At 38.4% G+C, this 16235-nt stretch overlaps 1 protein-coding gene across 5 annotated transcripts in view; it reads right to left on the bottom strand.

The window, feature by feature from the left end:
* The window catches only part of ATP2C1 (ATPase secretory pathway Ca2+ transporting 1), an 87224-nt gene that overhangs the window by 32463 nt on the left and 38526 nt on the right, over nt 1–16235 (bottom strand). For all 5 annotated transcript variants that reach the window (XM_050938346.1, XM_050938349.1, XM_050938350.1 and 2 more), the window contains 5 exons: nt 8662–8817; nt 6414–6482; nt 3867–3942; nt 3184–3250; nt 1773–1897 (listed from right to left, as the gene is read on the bottom strand). In XM_050938346.1, coding sequence (XP_050794303.1) covers nt 1773–1897; nt 3184–3250; nt 3867–3942; nt 6414–6482; nt 8662–8817 — 493 coding nt within the window. The remainder of the gene's footprint in view (nt 1–1772; nt 1898–3183; nt 3251–3866; nt 3943–6413; nt 6483–8661; nt 8818–16235) is intronic.

Below are 16235 nucleotides of genomic sequence, written 5' to 3'. Positions count from 1 at the left end.
ATTTATTTCCAAGTGTTTTGGAACTTGAGATAAGATGTTCATGGTACAGAACTTCATTAGAGGGAGGGTGTTAATATATCTAGACTTATGTTTTAATTTGTCACTATCTCCTTCAGAACTCTCATATGCCAAAAAACCAATGCTAATTACCTAGGTTACAATTCCATTTTTTGGATTTTATAAAATCAATGCAGGTTTTTTTATTTTTTTAAGCAGAGGCAAAAAATTTCTAGTTACTTATAAACTGACTCAAAGCATTCACCACAAAAAATTGTCAATAGGTAGTTCAACAAAACTATGCAAAGAGTTATGAATGCTGCTAAGAGCTATAATTTTCCAAAATGTTTGTCTTCCTGTTTACTGAACTACAAACAACTATATTAAGGAAGTGTCAGAAATTGTTATTAAGGAACAGTAAAAAAGTTTAACACTCTTATTTCCAGCAACCACAAGTTCTTCCTTACATTCAAACAATATTTATTATTACTCTAGCAAAGACAATGCCTTGAAGGTGGCAGTTTTGCAACAAAAAAACTTCAAAAACAGACTCCAAAGAGAGACCGCTGAATGCAAATTAATATGCAGATTAGACAATTAACTCAGGCCTTAACAGAGACTGGGAATGGCTGGAAAAGCAGCAAAGAATCACTAACTGAATCTATCTCCCTATGTTAAGTTCTCCTCACACCTTCTATGGGTCATCTTAATTATCACTTCAAAAGTTTTTTTTCCCCTGCTGACGATAGCTCATCTCAATTGATTAGACTCTTCCTGCTGGTATGCATACTTCCATCTTTTCATGTTCTCTGTATGTATAAATATCTCCTGTCTGTGTGTTCCATTCTATGCATCCGAAGAAGTGAGCTGTAGCTCACAAAAACTCATGCTGAAATAAATTTGTTAGTCTCTAAGGTGCCACAAGTACTCTTGCTCTTTTTGCCTCTACATGAATTTCCTAACTTCAGCATTTAAAATTTAAGTCAAAGTTGCATTAGAGTCTTTATTTAAACTATTCTAAATCTGAATGTTTCATGGCAGAGATTTTTGGAATGTGAGATTTATTAACCATACAATGCGAGAACAGCAGCAGCATCTAGAGATAAAGGCATTGAGATGCACTGACATTTTGGGAACTCTAAGAGAACCTTGCAGCATTGAAACACTCTGCACATCCATTAGTATCAATGCACTGAGGCACCAGATAGGATATAGATGCAAGTCCTTGTTTAATATCTAAAATACAGCTTCCTGTATGACATTAAAAACTACATACCACTTTTAAAGTATGTAGACTTCCTGATGACATACCAAGCAATTTTCTAGTACTGATAAACTTAGAAGTGTTGTTCATAAATCTCTCAATGGTACTATTCCTAAATACATAGCAACCTGCCAATTTTAAAAACCATCAGTATTTTATTTAACTAAGCACAGAAAAGAGAATAAGTGTTTTAATTGGTGAACTGTTTTCCTCCATACTGTTTCACCTGTGAAACTACAGCCCTGATAATGACATAGACCAATGAATTTTGTATGCTAGGCTCTGATGCTAGGCTCAAGAACCTGGAAAAAAATGCATCACAGGTCCTGCAGTAAATTCAATAGTATAATAATTTTTGTAAAAAATACTTCAATTTAGCGTATTTAAAGTATTACCATGTTCTTGGTAAAATTGTTGCTAACAGTAGTTGAACAGACTTTTTAAATTGTCTTTTTTTGGTCATCTCCAACATTAATATCACAATATTCTTTATTATTTGGGTTAGTCATACCTAAAGTTTCAACAATAGGTAGCTTTTTTACAATAGCCCTTTTCTTGACCATTCTCATCACACCAAGGGCCAATGTCACTGTTACCACAATAGGTAGTCCTTCAGGGATTGCAGCTACAGCCAAACTGCAATAAAAATGTAAACAAAACACACTGGCTTAGAAGTCAACATACTGACTAAAAAAGGCATAAAAATCAATCGAGTTACAGACCGTGTTTTATGGATACACCAACAAAACCCCCCCCCCCACACACACACAGAGGAAACAGCTGCTACTTTGCTCTAATCACATGACATTTAGTCTGGAAAAATGTTGGCACTCAGTGTAGATGAACCAATATGCCATGATTTCAAGAGTTTACTGTTCAGATGCATCAATTCAGATGTGCTATGATACTTAAGCAAAATGGTGTGAAAATAAGGACGGAAGATCAACTTTGAAGTGTCCTCCCCATCTAAGACCCTCAAACCCTAATTAATAAAATCTGAATGTGCATAAATCACATCAAATTAGCAGGTAAGAAGGGTAATTCAGCGCATCAAACTTTTCCATATTTTATATATAATCTCCATCCCTCTAGGAAAAGTCAAACTTCCTCTCTAATGCTGGCTGCACCAATGATTCAACACTGTCACCTCCAGTTTGGGGTACAACAATACACTATATTTAAAACTATCTTACATGAACGTTTGAAAAATTCAGCTGGTGTAGAGGGTACTAAGCACTTCCTAGTTGCTCACAGATGCAATTCAAAGTGCTGGTTTGACATATAAAAGCTCTGTATGGTCTGGTTCCTTTTTCCAAAAAGATCACCTTTTTTCCCTCTGCACTACCAAAGTTGGTATGCTAAGGCAGATTTCCTAGAGTAGATTGTTGGGACACCTAACATAAGGGTCACTCTTCACAGAATGACTCTTTCTGGGGAACTTACTCCCTCTACCACTCTGAGGGAGGGAGACACTCTTAGGACACGAAACAAGACATTTATTTACTCAAGTGCTCGCCGGAGTCTACCAAGTTAATGAATTTTATTCTTTTGGGTTTAAATTTGAGTTCTAGTGGTTCTATTATACAGAATCTAAACTTCTGGTTATTACGGTATGTATAGAGATGTTAGTTGTGTTTTTATTTGCAAATACATCTAGAGATTAGGTCATAGATTTAAATAAGTCAAGCACAGTATACATACCATTTTAGCATAAAAATGGAAGTGATTGACCATTTTTGTGTCATAGCAGAATCTGTTTTCAGTTTATGTGGCATTCAGTGTTACATTTATTTGAAATGTAAGTGGCTTAAAAGCACAGCATGTATGATACAGACATACCATAATACATATGCAACTGATTTTCAAGTGTTTGCTTTAGTGTTTAAATAAGAATATTTTTCACTCTGATATGAAATTCTCACCTCACACCAATAGTAAACATATCAAGGATATGCTTTCCTTGCAACCAGCCAACCAGCATAATAATACCTACAAACAGAACAAAGCGAGGTATATTTAAATATAAAACAATATAGGGGCTTCAGGATGATCAAACATTAAGCACACGTAAACTTGCCATTTGTGCTATATATTGCAGCTCTAGAACCCAGGCTTAGGGCATTGTACAGCTTAGTTTCCTTAGCCAGCGTGATGTGGGTCTGTTAGCATGGTGATACTCTTCAGCATCAAAAGTGAAATAAAATTTCTGTCAGCTAAACCACTGAACAGCATTGGCACTGAGACTCAGAACTAAAAAAGGAGGCACAAATGGCTATCTAAAAAGAAAGGAGGATTTAGAGTAGAAAAATATCAGAAAAATAAGACAGTCAGGAAAGAGATCTGTAGCAGCCAAAAGGACATAGGCAACAAATAAAGATCTACAAGTGTGAAAGCAACGTTGGCTTAGCGGTTTTCAATCAATTGCTATTCCACATCAATTAGCACAGGTCAATAAAATTAAAAGCAAGCAGAAAAGTAAAGTGTTTTTAAATCCCAAAATTTTCCAAGACCAACATTTTTTCATTTACAGCTACGTAAGTGTCTAGCAGGAATGAATTATGAATGTTCCTAAAAAGCACAAATGCAGATACAATTAAGTTCTTACCTATTATACCAAAGGAATATAAGGAAAGCTGTTTTCCTAAAAGGTCCATGCTCTTCTGCAGAGGTGTCTTTGGAGCCTTGATGAAATGTGAGAATTCAGGGTGACAATTATTGTTTAACAAAAATGTAAGCAATGCTACAATACAAATTATGACATTAAGTTTCTAAAATGTAACAGTGTAATGGGTACTCTGTTAAAGTTGACACCACCAAAATGTAGAATTAATCAGCCACATTTAGGTTGTAGAAATATCCATGCACTATGCATTATCTAGTGCTCTGTTCCACTCTTGTGAGAAGTAGAAATCAAGCCTCAATGAATAATTCATTAGAGTGAAGAAGATAATTCTTTAGCAGCTTCCTACTGCTTTGGATGTACCCAGTTTATCTTGAGTATTTACAAGTAGGCAAAGTGGATCTGAAGCCCTGTAATTCTTGAAAACATATAGACAACCCTCTGGCTCCAGGTAACAGAGGGACAAGTGAGACTTTTTCCAAGGTCTAAACAAGTATCATTCATGAAAGGCCACCATATATCTCAGGGGATTTGCTGGTCATCTGGAGGAGATTCAGAACTGGTCATTCCATAGAAAGATACATAACACCTAATGCCAAGAAACAGACAACTGGGAGCTCAGGGACGCAATCATGTCTAGCCCAGGAAGTAGGATACGTGTTCCGACTTCCTAATATCCAAGGTATAATTGAGAACTTTGCAGTGTCAACTGACATTTAGGAAATGTTCTGTTATCAGGAAGAGAAGAGAGAAACCTCAGGTCTCTGCTGAGAGCAAACAGGGAATTGCCTTAACTAGCACATTATTTTGGTGCAGCACCAAATAAGGCTCCCTATTACAGACCCTCCCAATTCTCCCATATCTGACTGAATATAAAGCAATAAAGAGACTGCATGAGGACAAATACTTCTGATTAAAAAAAAAAGAGGGCCCATAAATGCATTACAGACTAACTTAAGAACCCTTGTATCTCATTCTCGAATGCCATTTGCTCAGTAGTCATAATAAATTCTCTCAAAATAGTTCATTTTTTAACAGACTTCAGTGTTTCATTAACTAAGAACCATTACAACTGATGTCTTAACTAAAATTATCATAAAAGACAAACAATACAGCATGGAACACCTTCTGAAGTTAACTTTGTAGAGTTTCCATACAAACTAAACATGAAAAAGCACTAGGGTCATTTTAATTACATGAGTGAAACCCAATAGTTTTAATTGCTTAAAATAATGGACAGCAACAATATTGTACAACAGTTTAGAAAAGGAAGTGATGAATACCATAGCCAATTAAAACTGCAGAGAATTTAGATAAGCGAAGTACAGAAAGTGACAAAGGTAAAATCCAACTCTTTCAAAAAGCATCATTATTTTAATTTATTAGACATTTATTCACTATGGAATTTATTTCTCCTTGATATGGAACTAGTTTGTTAAAGATGTAGTTTATAATTTATGACTTGGTTGATATCAATTTCTTCTGTTTCACAAAAAACTCTTTTCCAGAACATATGCTTACTACTCATTAAAATGTTATACAAGTGCACTGAGCCAAGGTTTTCCCTCCTCCACCTACAGAACTTAGATTTTAATAATTAGTTACATTTATTTTGGTTGAAGGCAGGGGGTTAACATTTGTAGTTGATGTTTTTGCATTCCAATTAATATGGAAACATGCTAATTAATTGCAACACTACATTGAAATATATATTTAATTGTGTGATTTTAATTATTGAAAAGAAGAGATGGTGCAAAAACACCACTTATGACATCCTCCTTTTTAAGTTAAGCTTTGTGAATACAGGTGTGTGTGTGTGTGTGTGTGTGTGTGTGTGTCAATACAAGGCATTTCCTCCTTCGCCCCCTCAACCCCACACCAAGTGGCAAGCAGACCACAAGGACAATAATGCATTAATCTGGAGAAACCTTGCAGCACTGTTTTTCTGGCAGGTTGCCTAGATTTAAAAAAGACATTAATGTTTCTCTTTTGAAACCCCTTGTTTTGACAAGCAGACTTTTGAAAGTAATTTTTCTCTGAAGAAAAATTGTGTTTTAAAAGGAATTTAAAGATTATAAATAAATTTTGTAGCAGTCAGTCTTGACAATGACACTTTAGCCAAAAAGGATTAAATAAATTCTCATTACCGTATGAGACATGATTTTTGGTCATTTCTCTGGAAAACCTTTGTTCAGCAAGTTATGAAACCATTACATGTTTTCTAAATAATAAAATTAGTGTTCAGTTAGTCAAGTTAAATTAGTTAGGTTTTAGACACACCAATGAAACTCCTATATGATGAGCATCAGGACAATTTAATGTAAATGAAATTCAATTACTGCTTTCATGCTCTGAGTTCAGACTTGTGTAGGAGAGAAGAAAAATAAAAGACAGTGACACCAATAATTAAAAAGGTTAGTTTCCAAATTTCTATGCTGAAACTAATGCAATGTAAGCTCCACTAACAAAACTTTTGGCAGAAAGTATTTACATTTACAAAAAGCATATTGTGCTTGAAGTAGTAATACTTACTTCTTCTGCTTGCATCATTTTAAAAACCTCCCCAAACTCCGAGTTTTCTCCAGTTCCAATCACTATCCCCTACAAAATAAAAATCATTCCAACTTGAGACTTTATATCAAATTGTTAATGGTTGTTGACAATTTGTTTACAATCTATGGATCAAATAGTGACTAGTTGGCTGTACTGAAATTTTTTTTAAGCTTTATCAATGCTCTGGACAAGTCAGATAAGCAATTTGGCAAAGCTTTTGGACACTCTGCTGAAGTATTCAGTAACTTCTCAGGCAATATCTATACAATGCCACCGATCTGCCTCAACCAATAAAAAAGCTGATAGGACCAGCAGTGATTGGAACAGCCCCAGTAGAAAGAAGGAAAGCATTCGCTAGAGATGCAGGGGTGGCCCCTTCCCTTCTAGAGGCTCTACCCCAGTGGTCCCCAAACTTTTTACCTCACACCCCCTTACACCTGTCTGCACCTTCCCCTCAGCAGCAGCAGGGGGCTAAGGGCAGAGCAAGGCTGGGTGGTGCTCCCTCCCCACCCCCCAATGGGGGCTAGCCTGGACCCTGCCATGCCTCCTTGAACATTCCTCTGCACTCCCCCGGGGGGGGGGGCGGTTCACAATTTGGGGACTATTGCTCTATCCATTCATTGGCCAGCAGAGGAGAAAGTCAATTGTTCCCTCACCTTCCCCTTTCATTAATTTAAACTCTAGTCTGGGCCATGTAGAGCCTCTTTGTTCTATTCCAGCTGCGTTCAGGGTAAGTGAGCTGCCTCAAGCAGCTGCTGACTGGCCCAAGCAGGTATTGGAATTACTGACATATGGCCATAACCTAGAGCAGCATCACTGAACTTCAGGTATTCAAAAACAGACCAAAACAAGAAAGGGGTCTTGGTGGTGTTATGGGAATGTGTCAGTGAATACCAGTGTCCCGAAGAGCAGTTAGAACTTCCCTAGTAATATATAAGCAGGAGCCAGCCCTGCTACTTGTACAAGAGTGATTGATATCTTGCCAGGAAGCTGTTTGCTGGAGTTATGTAAAAAGTGTTTGCCTACTTTTGTCTCCACCTGGCTAACTTTGGTACACATTCTTTCAGGAGCACAGCAGCAACATCACAGGTTTTTGGCCTCAAAAGGTTCAGGCTATCATGCACTGGAAACTGAATTGCTAAAGGTTTATGTCCACTCCATGGAAGGGGTTATTAGGACGGGCAGTAAGTGTAACTAACCTGCTCTGTTTCCGATTCCAGGGCACATCCAAAACATAGTTGATGTTTGGATTTGCCAGCTCTCTATGGTGCAGTGGACCCACAAGAAGGTGACCTGGTGATTTGCAGCTGAGTTTCAAGGCTAAATCTGTACACATTCAGTGGCTCAGCAGGAGAGGCACACTGTGGGATCAGCTCATGCCTTTTGTGCATTCACTAATGAACAACGAGCACCCACCTAAAGTCCTGGTTATTAATCTTGGAGAAAAATGATCTTGGGGCCTGCACTGCAGTCAGCTGGGGGGGGGGGTGAATTCAAAGGGATGTTGGGTTGATCAAGCAATTGTAGCCAGACATAAAAGAGTGGTCTGGTCAGAAAGTGGGTTTGACAAAGAGCTGATGAACTGACTCCTGTGGATAAGGCCCAGAAGAATGTGAACCAAGAGGTTACCAGGATATTAATGGAGACTGGTGGGGTTCAGAGGTTCAGCATAGGGAAGCCTGTTATAATTGGCCTGAGTTTTTCAGGGATGATGCTAGGGGGAAGACATCTGGCTCTGGAATGTGGGGAATGGATCAGTAGGAGTTTTGATGCCAGGCAGTTTGGGTGGGGTATGGCCAAGCTAGTTGCTGGCACTCCCAGTGGTTGGTTTCCAGTGCTGTTGAACGGAATGGTTCCCAGAAGTAAAAGACTTGGGATTTTGCAGATTGTGCTCATGAGATGGGGAGACTTGTAGTGTTCACAGGCCAATCCTCCCCACAAACACACACTCCCCTTTTAGTACTTTCAGCCCCCTCACAGGTCCTTGGAACCAAGTAATTGAAGTAAGCTACAAAAAAAAGTTCTGCTATAGTACACCAGGTAGTTAAACATTTCTATATTAATAGCAAAAGATCATGCATTTTAAATATTGGTCTAAGAGAAACGTAAATATTGTACAGCTATTAAGCTACATTGTCAATAGATGGATGAACTTTAAAGTAGATCTGGCAGCTTAGAAATAATTAAGACATGCAGTACACATTCGTCTCTATCAATATGATATTACCTTTGCTTTTCCACATCTAACCAGTGTTCCCATGAAAGCAATATTGCTTCTGGAGGTGAGGTCTCCATTGCTAGCAGTTGGCTGAGGAGCAGTCGACTTAGAGCAGGGAGCAGTCTCGCCTGTCAGACTAGATTCATCAATAGAAAGATCCACAGCCTTTGGGAACAAAACATACTGACTAAGGAAAAAGCTTCATGTCCATCTGTATTGTATTGAGTTTTTCAAAGTACTCAGAATGCTGAGACAGTTAAAAATTCTCCCTCAGATTCCCTTCTTAGAAACAAAATGTATTGCATATGTTAGGAAATTACACACGTTAACTAAGCATGTTCTTAAAATCAATGAAGTGAGTTGAAAAAACTAACTAAATGAACAAGCTGTTGTACAGGCTATATCCTCCAGTTCAATAAATGCAAAAAAGTCTTTGGGATCTTAGGTATTAAACCAAAGGACAGCTTGAGAAGAAGAGAAACACAAGAAAGAGATACCCTAATGGCTTGGAAAAAACTGTAAAGGCACAGTACTGACTATAAGTGAAGATGCAATTCACCTGCCTTCATTAAAACCACCAACTGGATCCCAAAACCCTAATTTCTCTATAGACCCACCCGAAGAAGGGCTGCTATTGTGATCCATTCAACCACCAACCAAAAGGGTTAATTAGGACTGCAAGTACATATGCACCGCTGCATCCTTTCGTTCTCGGCAACTCCTAACCAGGAGCCTGTTCCCTAAAGCGCTTGTTCACACTTAATTTTCATTTTTGGGGGTGGGGGAAGTGGGGGAGAACCACCATTCCCTGCCAAAAGTCAAGGCGGCCTTGTTGTTCACGAGATACATTTACATCTATGCAATTATGTTTCTTTAATCTAGATTCCTTTAATCAGCAGAACCGCCCAAGAATGAGTCTGGCGGAAAGAGGGAGAATTAGTATTAAGAAAAAGGTTAAGACATGGGGTAAAAAAATAAAAGTATTGCAAAACAAAAAATAGAAGTCTTAATATAAAAATATATGACCTAGAACAGTCTTGTGTCAAATCCCACTCCCACTAAAGTCTCCCATTAAAAAGACAATGGGAATTATTTTGACCCTTTGAATGAGCCAGAAGTCAATCACAAGGGGACAACTCTAGTCTTCTCCTGAATGTAATCACTCTGTAAACAGCTGTTGATTAACTAGGGAACACCATTTATTTGTAATCTAATCAATTTACACTTTCCGCCAGCTATCTTAGGGGGGGAAAAAGGGTAAGGACAGATAGAAAGATTCATTACTAAAATACCTCATCTCTTCGGAAGGATGTCTTTCAAAAACTAAACATTGTTTGCACTCAAAACAATTAATGCTGTGGTAGATCACAGCAGTTCAGGTACTTCCAGATTTTTAAAAAAGGCAACATTTTATTTTTGATGTACTGGGTATTCTTTATCAGTGCTGGACAGCAAGATGAATATAGATCACTAGATAAAATAATGTAGTCAACATTAGAAAAGGTACTATCCTTTTTTAAAGTGCTTTGTGATCAGCCATCTCCCTTCTATTTCCTGCTATTCTCTCAAATAGTTACCAGGGTAGTGCCCATTTTTAAAATGCTGGTGCTGTATCAAAGGAAAAAGGGACACTTGTCAAAAACTGCAATTAATCTTTCAATCATAATCAATAAAATCTATGTAGAATTGAACAGCTACGGAAAGTGCTACTTTATGTGAACAGTACAGTATCACAAATCTATCTATGGAATTAAAAAACAAACTAACTGTGTTGGTCTCTCTGTTCAGCTTTAAAAAAATGAGACTTTGAACTATTTAAATAATCACTCCCAAGAGATATTTTGTCTGAAGCCTGAACTGTAATATGCAATATTTTATTTGTCAGGGTTACATTCTGAATTTGGAGAGCATTAGCAGAATACATGGATAGCTCATTAGTATATAGATTAGAAAGGGTGACGGAAGTTTTAAATTTAACTTTTAGAAAAATGAGATTTTCAGCATATTCTAGGGGAGTTAGTTCAGTAAAGATTTTTCCTTTTTTCTTATACCTCAAATGCTTTAGAGGACAAACACTGCTTAATTCTAAATTTCTGCAGTTTACTAAAACAGTCATCAACTAGAAGATTAGACTGAATATTTAGAAGTTTGTTTCAGAATATTTAAACAAAACAAAGTAGTTTTTCAACTGTCCTATTCCTACTCCCCCTCTGATTAGTAAGGTTATATGCCTTAACACTTTAACACCTACTCAATTCCAATCACCTAAAAAATAGACAGTTCACTAAAGCTATATTCCTTATTCAGGCTAAACTTATTGAGTTTTGTCAAGGCAAACACTTTCAGTTGAATATTTATAAATAAAAAATAGAACAATTACCTATATGCATGTACGTACATATATGATCAAGCAAGAAACTAGGGGCTTGTCTACATCAGAAAGTTGCAGCGCTGGTGAGGGAGTTACAGCGCTGCAACTTAGGAGGTGTGCACATCTGCAGGGCACCACCAGCGCTGCAACTCCCTGTTTGCAGCGCTGGCCGTACTCCCGTTTTGTCTCGGGTGTAGAGGATCCAGCGCTGGTGATCCAGCGCTGGTAATCAAGTATAGACACTTACCAGCGCTTTTCTTGACCTCCGTGGAATAAGCAGGTATCCCAGCATACCTGAGGAAGCCTCTGGTAATCAAGCTGGTCTCCTTCCCCGGCTTGCTCTCGCGTTCCCCGAACCCCGAGCAAGCAGGTCTCCTTCCCTGCGGTTTGCAGGGTGGTTCCGGGAACGCGAGAGCAAACCGGGGAAGGAGACCAGCTTCGCCGCGGTTTGCTCTCGCGTTCCGCGAACCACCCTGCAAACCGCAGGGAAGGAGACCTGCTTGTTCGGGGAACGCGAGAGCAAACCGCGGCGAAGCTGGTCTCCTTCCCCGGTTTGCTCTCGCGTTCCCCGAACCCCCGAGCAAGCAGGTCTCCTTCCCTGCGGTTTGCAGGGTGGTTCGCGGAACGCGAGAGCAAACCGCGGCGAAGCTGGTCTCCTTTCCCGGTTTGCTCTCGCGTTCCCCGAAACCCCTTGAAGCCGCCCAACAGCGCTGCAGTGTGGCCACATCTAACACCACTTGCAGCGCTGGTTGCTGTAAGTGTGGCCACTCTGCAGCGCTGGCCCTATACAGCTGTACTAATACAGCTGTAACAACCAGCGCTGCAAAATTTTAGATGTAGACATGGCCTAGGTATTTTGCTCTAGGACCCTTCTAACCCTTGTGTGTCACTTCCCTACAAATAAGTTGCAAAGCAACATTCATCTAATGTGAACTCTCATTATGGGCTTTTCATTTAAATTTGGTCTTTAAATCCCAGGGCATCAAAGAAACCTCTTCAAGCATTCACACCTTCGCAGAGGTTTCTCTAATAATGCTAAGATACTATGAAATTGACTACATGTTTACATTGCATCTTCAAATCCCACACATTTTTATACTGGCCTACTTTGCTGTGCAGATGAACACTGATGTGTTGTCAAAGTGAGTTTTCCCAGGGTTTTAACAGTAGAATGACCAGTTACTGTGTTTCTTAAAGAACACACACAAACACATCCATCACTGACTAAGAACAGAAGTGAAAGCATAGGCCCATATAGACCTAGGAGACTAGCTAGAAGTCTCTTCTATAAAGAGGATCTGCCAATAGTCAAGTAATAAATTAGATTAAGCTTCATTCTCTGCTCATCACAAACCAACCTAAAAAAGAGCACAAGATAAGAAAAAGGTCTACTAAGATACAAACAATGCAATGCTTTTCATAAAAAAAACAAGTCAAATCCTGTAAACAAAGGGCTTAGAATAAACTCTTATACATATGAATACTTTAGTGGAAGTCTTAAGCATCTAATAAAATAAGTCTCATTCTCAATGATATCTAAGGGAGGTCACTAAGGTCAAGCAGATTTGATCTTATCCCAAGAAGCCCTTACCTCAACATGTTCGTGTACAACCTGCAACCTGTGCTGAAAGATCATGGTAGGAATATTGGAACTCAAGAATATGCTTTTAAACTACTTACACTCCAAGCATTTGCCAAGTTACTTTTTTTAAAATTGTCATGCAACACAAATAAATGCAGTCTTTTGTTTCTCCAGAAATAGCCTATGAAACTTAACAGTAAATTACTTCCATTGGTTCAAGGCAGCTAGGAAAAAAAAAAATGACTGTTTCGATAGAGAATAAAGAATCTAACACTGAGTTTCAGACACAGAAGCTAAACAAAACAAATGACTTAAAACCAAGGCAGTAAAGTGCACACTGCTGTAGTTATGTTTCCATTTTCTACATAATGGAATATAGTGGATCAGAAGCAGTCTACAATCCCACTAAAGAAAAATGAATATTCACAAATACTAACAACATTTTATTACATGAGTGCATGCAAAGAACGCAACAAACAGCAAACCACCGTTGAGAATGTCTGCAGGCTGTTAAAGTTATCCATTTCATTTTTAAGAAAATTGGAGAGAATCAGTTAAGTGTTTCTTCCTATTCAGCAGAAATTCAGATAGCTTGGATTTACACACTCGTTATAAAGCTGATACCAATTAAGGAGATAACTCCTTAATTGGAATCCAGCCAGACACTATTTGGGATTCAACTACCCAGATCATGTAATTTACCTATCTGCTAATTATATTTGGAAGCTGTCAAACCAACACGCACTTTTTTTTTTTTTAAACAAAAACTGTGCATTTCTCCTCACTTTATCCTAAGCATTATCAATAGTATACTTACAAACCTCAGTGTTTTTGAAGGACCTAGTTGGTAGGTGATCTGTACAAAGGGCAATAAATCTAATCTTTTCTATATGGTCTGCCTCTAATCATGATTCCTTTGGATATTTCAGCCCAATTTTAGACCCTAGGACATCTGACAGACCATTAGCACACAAGAGCATGTGTCTAGAAAACAGAGGGATTCTGTACCTTGTTGCCTCCACCTTGCAACCCCAGCAGTGAAAATGGGCTGTAAGTCTCACACAGCTCCTTGTAAATGAATACCTTTGGCACAGGCACTGCACTGAGTTTCCATAGGAGATTCTAAGCACCACAAAAGCCTCAGAGTAGGGATACAGAGTGGAGGTGGAAAGATCCAAACCTGCACTGCACACAGTTACAGCCATTCTAGCTTGTGCTGCAGGCCACAGGTAGCACTGAGGAAGCTGCCATTACTTAGAGCAGCCCACATGGATGCCTAAATTCTCCATTATGGTCCCTTCAGTGACCCAGAATCCTAAGAGCACAGATAACCCAAAATCACTTTTGCTCTCCCCTGACCAGGTACAGCACTTCTGGACACAGCACAGAATCTGGCCCACAGTCTTTAATTACGTCTTCACATTTTCTGCAGGATCTCTGCCTCATTCACAACGTAACTATTTCATTCACTGTTCAACCCCTGCATGAAAAATGAGGCGGAGGGGGGGGGGGGCTCATCAGGGGGAAAAAAAAAATCTGTGGTAATGTAACTGATGCTCAAACTGGGACAGATACAGAAAAGAGGGCAGACTTGAGTTCACCCGGTTAACCTTATCTTTGACATTCACTCATTTTGAGTCTTCGCTTTGAAATCTTTATGCTCTTTGAAAGATTGTTTGGAGTTTCCTAGCTTCCCCTCACCCCCATACAGTTTTTTATGCACACATGCTCTAGGCCAATGGAACATTGGGAAACTAGTAAAGTCATAACAAAAATCAGTGCACATGGCAAATTCTTATTTCAATATCCTTTACAGTAACCCAGTCAGAACAGATTTTCACAAAACCATTGATGCGTCTTACCTAGGGGTTCTTGTCAAATTTCAAATTTTCCACTTCAAATTGCATAAGCACTAGAATGGTTTTTTGCAAGTTTTTTTGAACCAAAAGGGCTTAACTTTTCACGCTCAAAATAGCCAAAATTTTGCTTTCAAAATGAAAATCAAGAACAAAATCTCAGCCCAAAATTAGAAGTTTGACAAAGTTAGAAGCATTTGAAGAGACCCTTTAAAATGGAAATGCTTAAAGCAACTCTACTCTAACACAGGTATCACTGAATCTAATGTAAAAATTCTCAACTTTGTACAAATTCAGAAGTTTGAATTTAGTTTTCCTCTGACTTCTCCTGGTGCTTCTCCATACACGGAGACCGAAAGATAAGAAACGTAGACTTGATCCTACAAGGCTCCCCTTTCTCATCCAATCCCTTAGCACTGCTGGAACAGGAAATACCTATAGTAGCTTACAGCCATCATGCCTTTGTACCTATGCTAAAACTGAGCATAACTACTGTACTCTGCCACATCAGGAACATAAAAGATGCAGTTCAGAACTAGAGTCCAAGTCAAGTGTACCGTCAGGATATAAACTAACCTGGTCAGCCATCCCACAGAAAACCTAAATTGGCCTTCAAGTTTTTAAGAAGGGACATTTAGAACCCATTATCAAGTATGAATTGGGAGAGGACATACATACACAAACCCACAACCATGTTGGAGAGAGAGGCTTATGGGGTTACAATGGTAGATGGAGGAGAATGGCTGTCATTTGAAAACCATTGCAAAATAAGAGCATCAGTAATTATGAAGCTCAAGGTGGTAAGCACTGATCTGGCCTATTGCTACGTATGGCTGCTATGTATGGTTCAAGACAGAGGACAGAAAAGGTGCTGTGACAAGTAGCGTTACCACAACATGCTGTAAATTTTATGAGTGAGACAACAAAAGCAATGCAAGTGTATAACAAAAACAGAAAACAATGTTATGTCACTTCTGTGGAAAATGATGCTGCACAATACAGCATTAGGGCAGAGACTACGGAATGCAAAAGCAGCCATGGCTTGATAGTGTCAGAGGGAGCTAATGACAGATATAAGACAGGAGCAATAAAAGAGTGCATTGTAGATTAATAACTATATTTGATACTAGTTTTTTTAAGAAGTCTCAAAAGGGAACTGGTTGGGACACTGCATAGAAAAACCTGCAATAACAAGCAGCAAGTGCTTCCAAGACTTTTCCAATCAATTCAACAAGAGTTCTGAAAATTTTAATGTGAGAGCCCTGAAAATGCTTAACATCACAGGTGAGACCAATATTAAGAACATAAAACTTTCAGCTTCAAGAGAAGTAAGGATCACAGAAAGCAAAAGAAATATATATCCCACTTTTTGTTGTGTTTGGAGGATTTATATATATGATCAGTGTTATTGCCAACATCTGGACACTGCTACTCATACTCATGTTAGAAGTCAGATGTTCAGTAAACTAGACAATTTTATATATTACATTTCTGATGTAAAGGATATAAAATAGAATGGCACAATTACATAAGCATCTGGAATTTCTTAAATACTCAATTATGAACAAATTGGAATGTCTAAGTTTTATCCAATAAGATTAATAGGAGGAAAGATTCAACAAAAATCAAAATCAGCTGCAAACTACAAGATACATGATTCAGACTGGCAAAACAAAATGATCATTTCATAGCTTGCTGTATTTCATGTATTTAGGGAAGGTACTTAACTGACTAATAAAAAGTCAGTAAATTGGAGTTAAAATTGAAAGGGTCT

The sequence above is a fragment of the Gopherus flavomarginatus genome, chromosome 2 (assembly GCF_025201925.1).
Source record: "Gopherus flavomarginatus isolate rGopFla2 chromosome 2, rGopFla2.mat.asm, whole genome shotgun sequence".
Lineage (NCBI taxonomy): Eukaryota > Metazoa > Chordata > Testudines > Testudinidae > Gopherus > Gopherus flavomarginatus.
The sequence above is the reverse complement of the archived record's forward strand: the minus strand, read 5'-3'. Positions and strand labels throughout refer to the sequence as shown.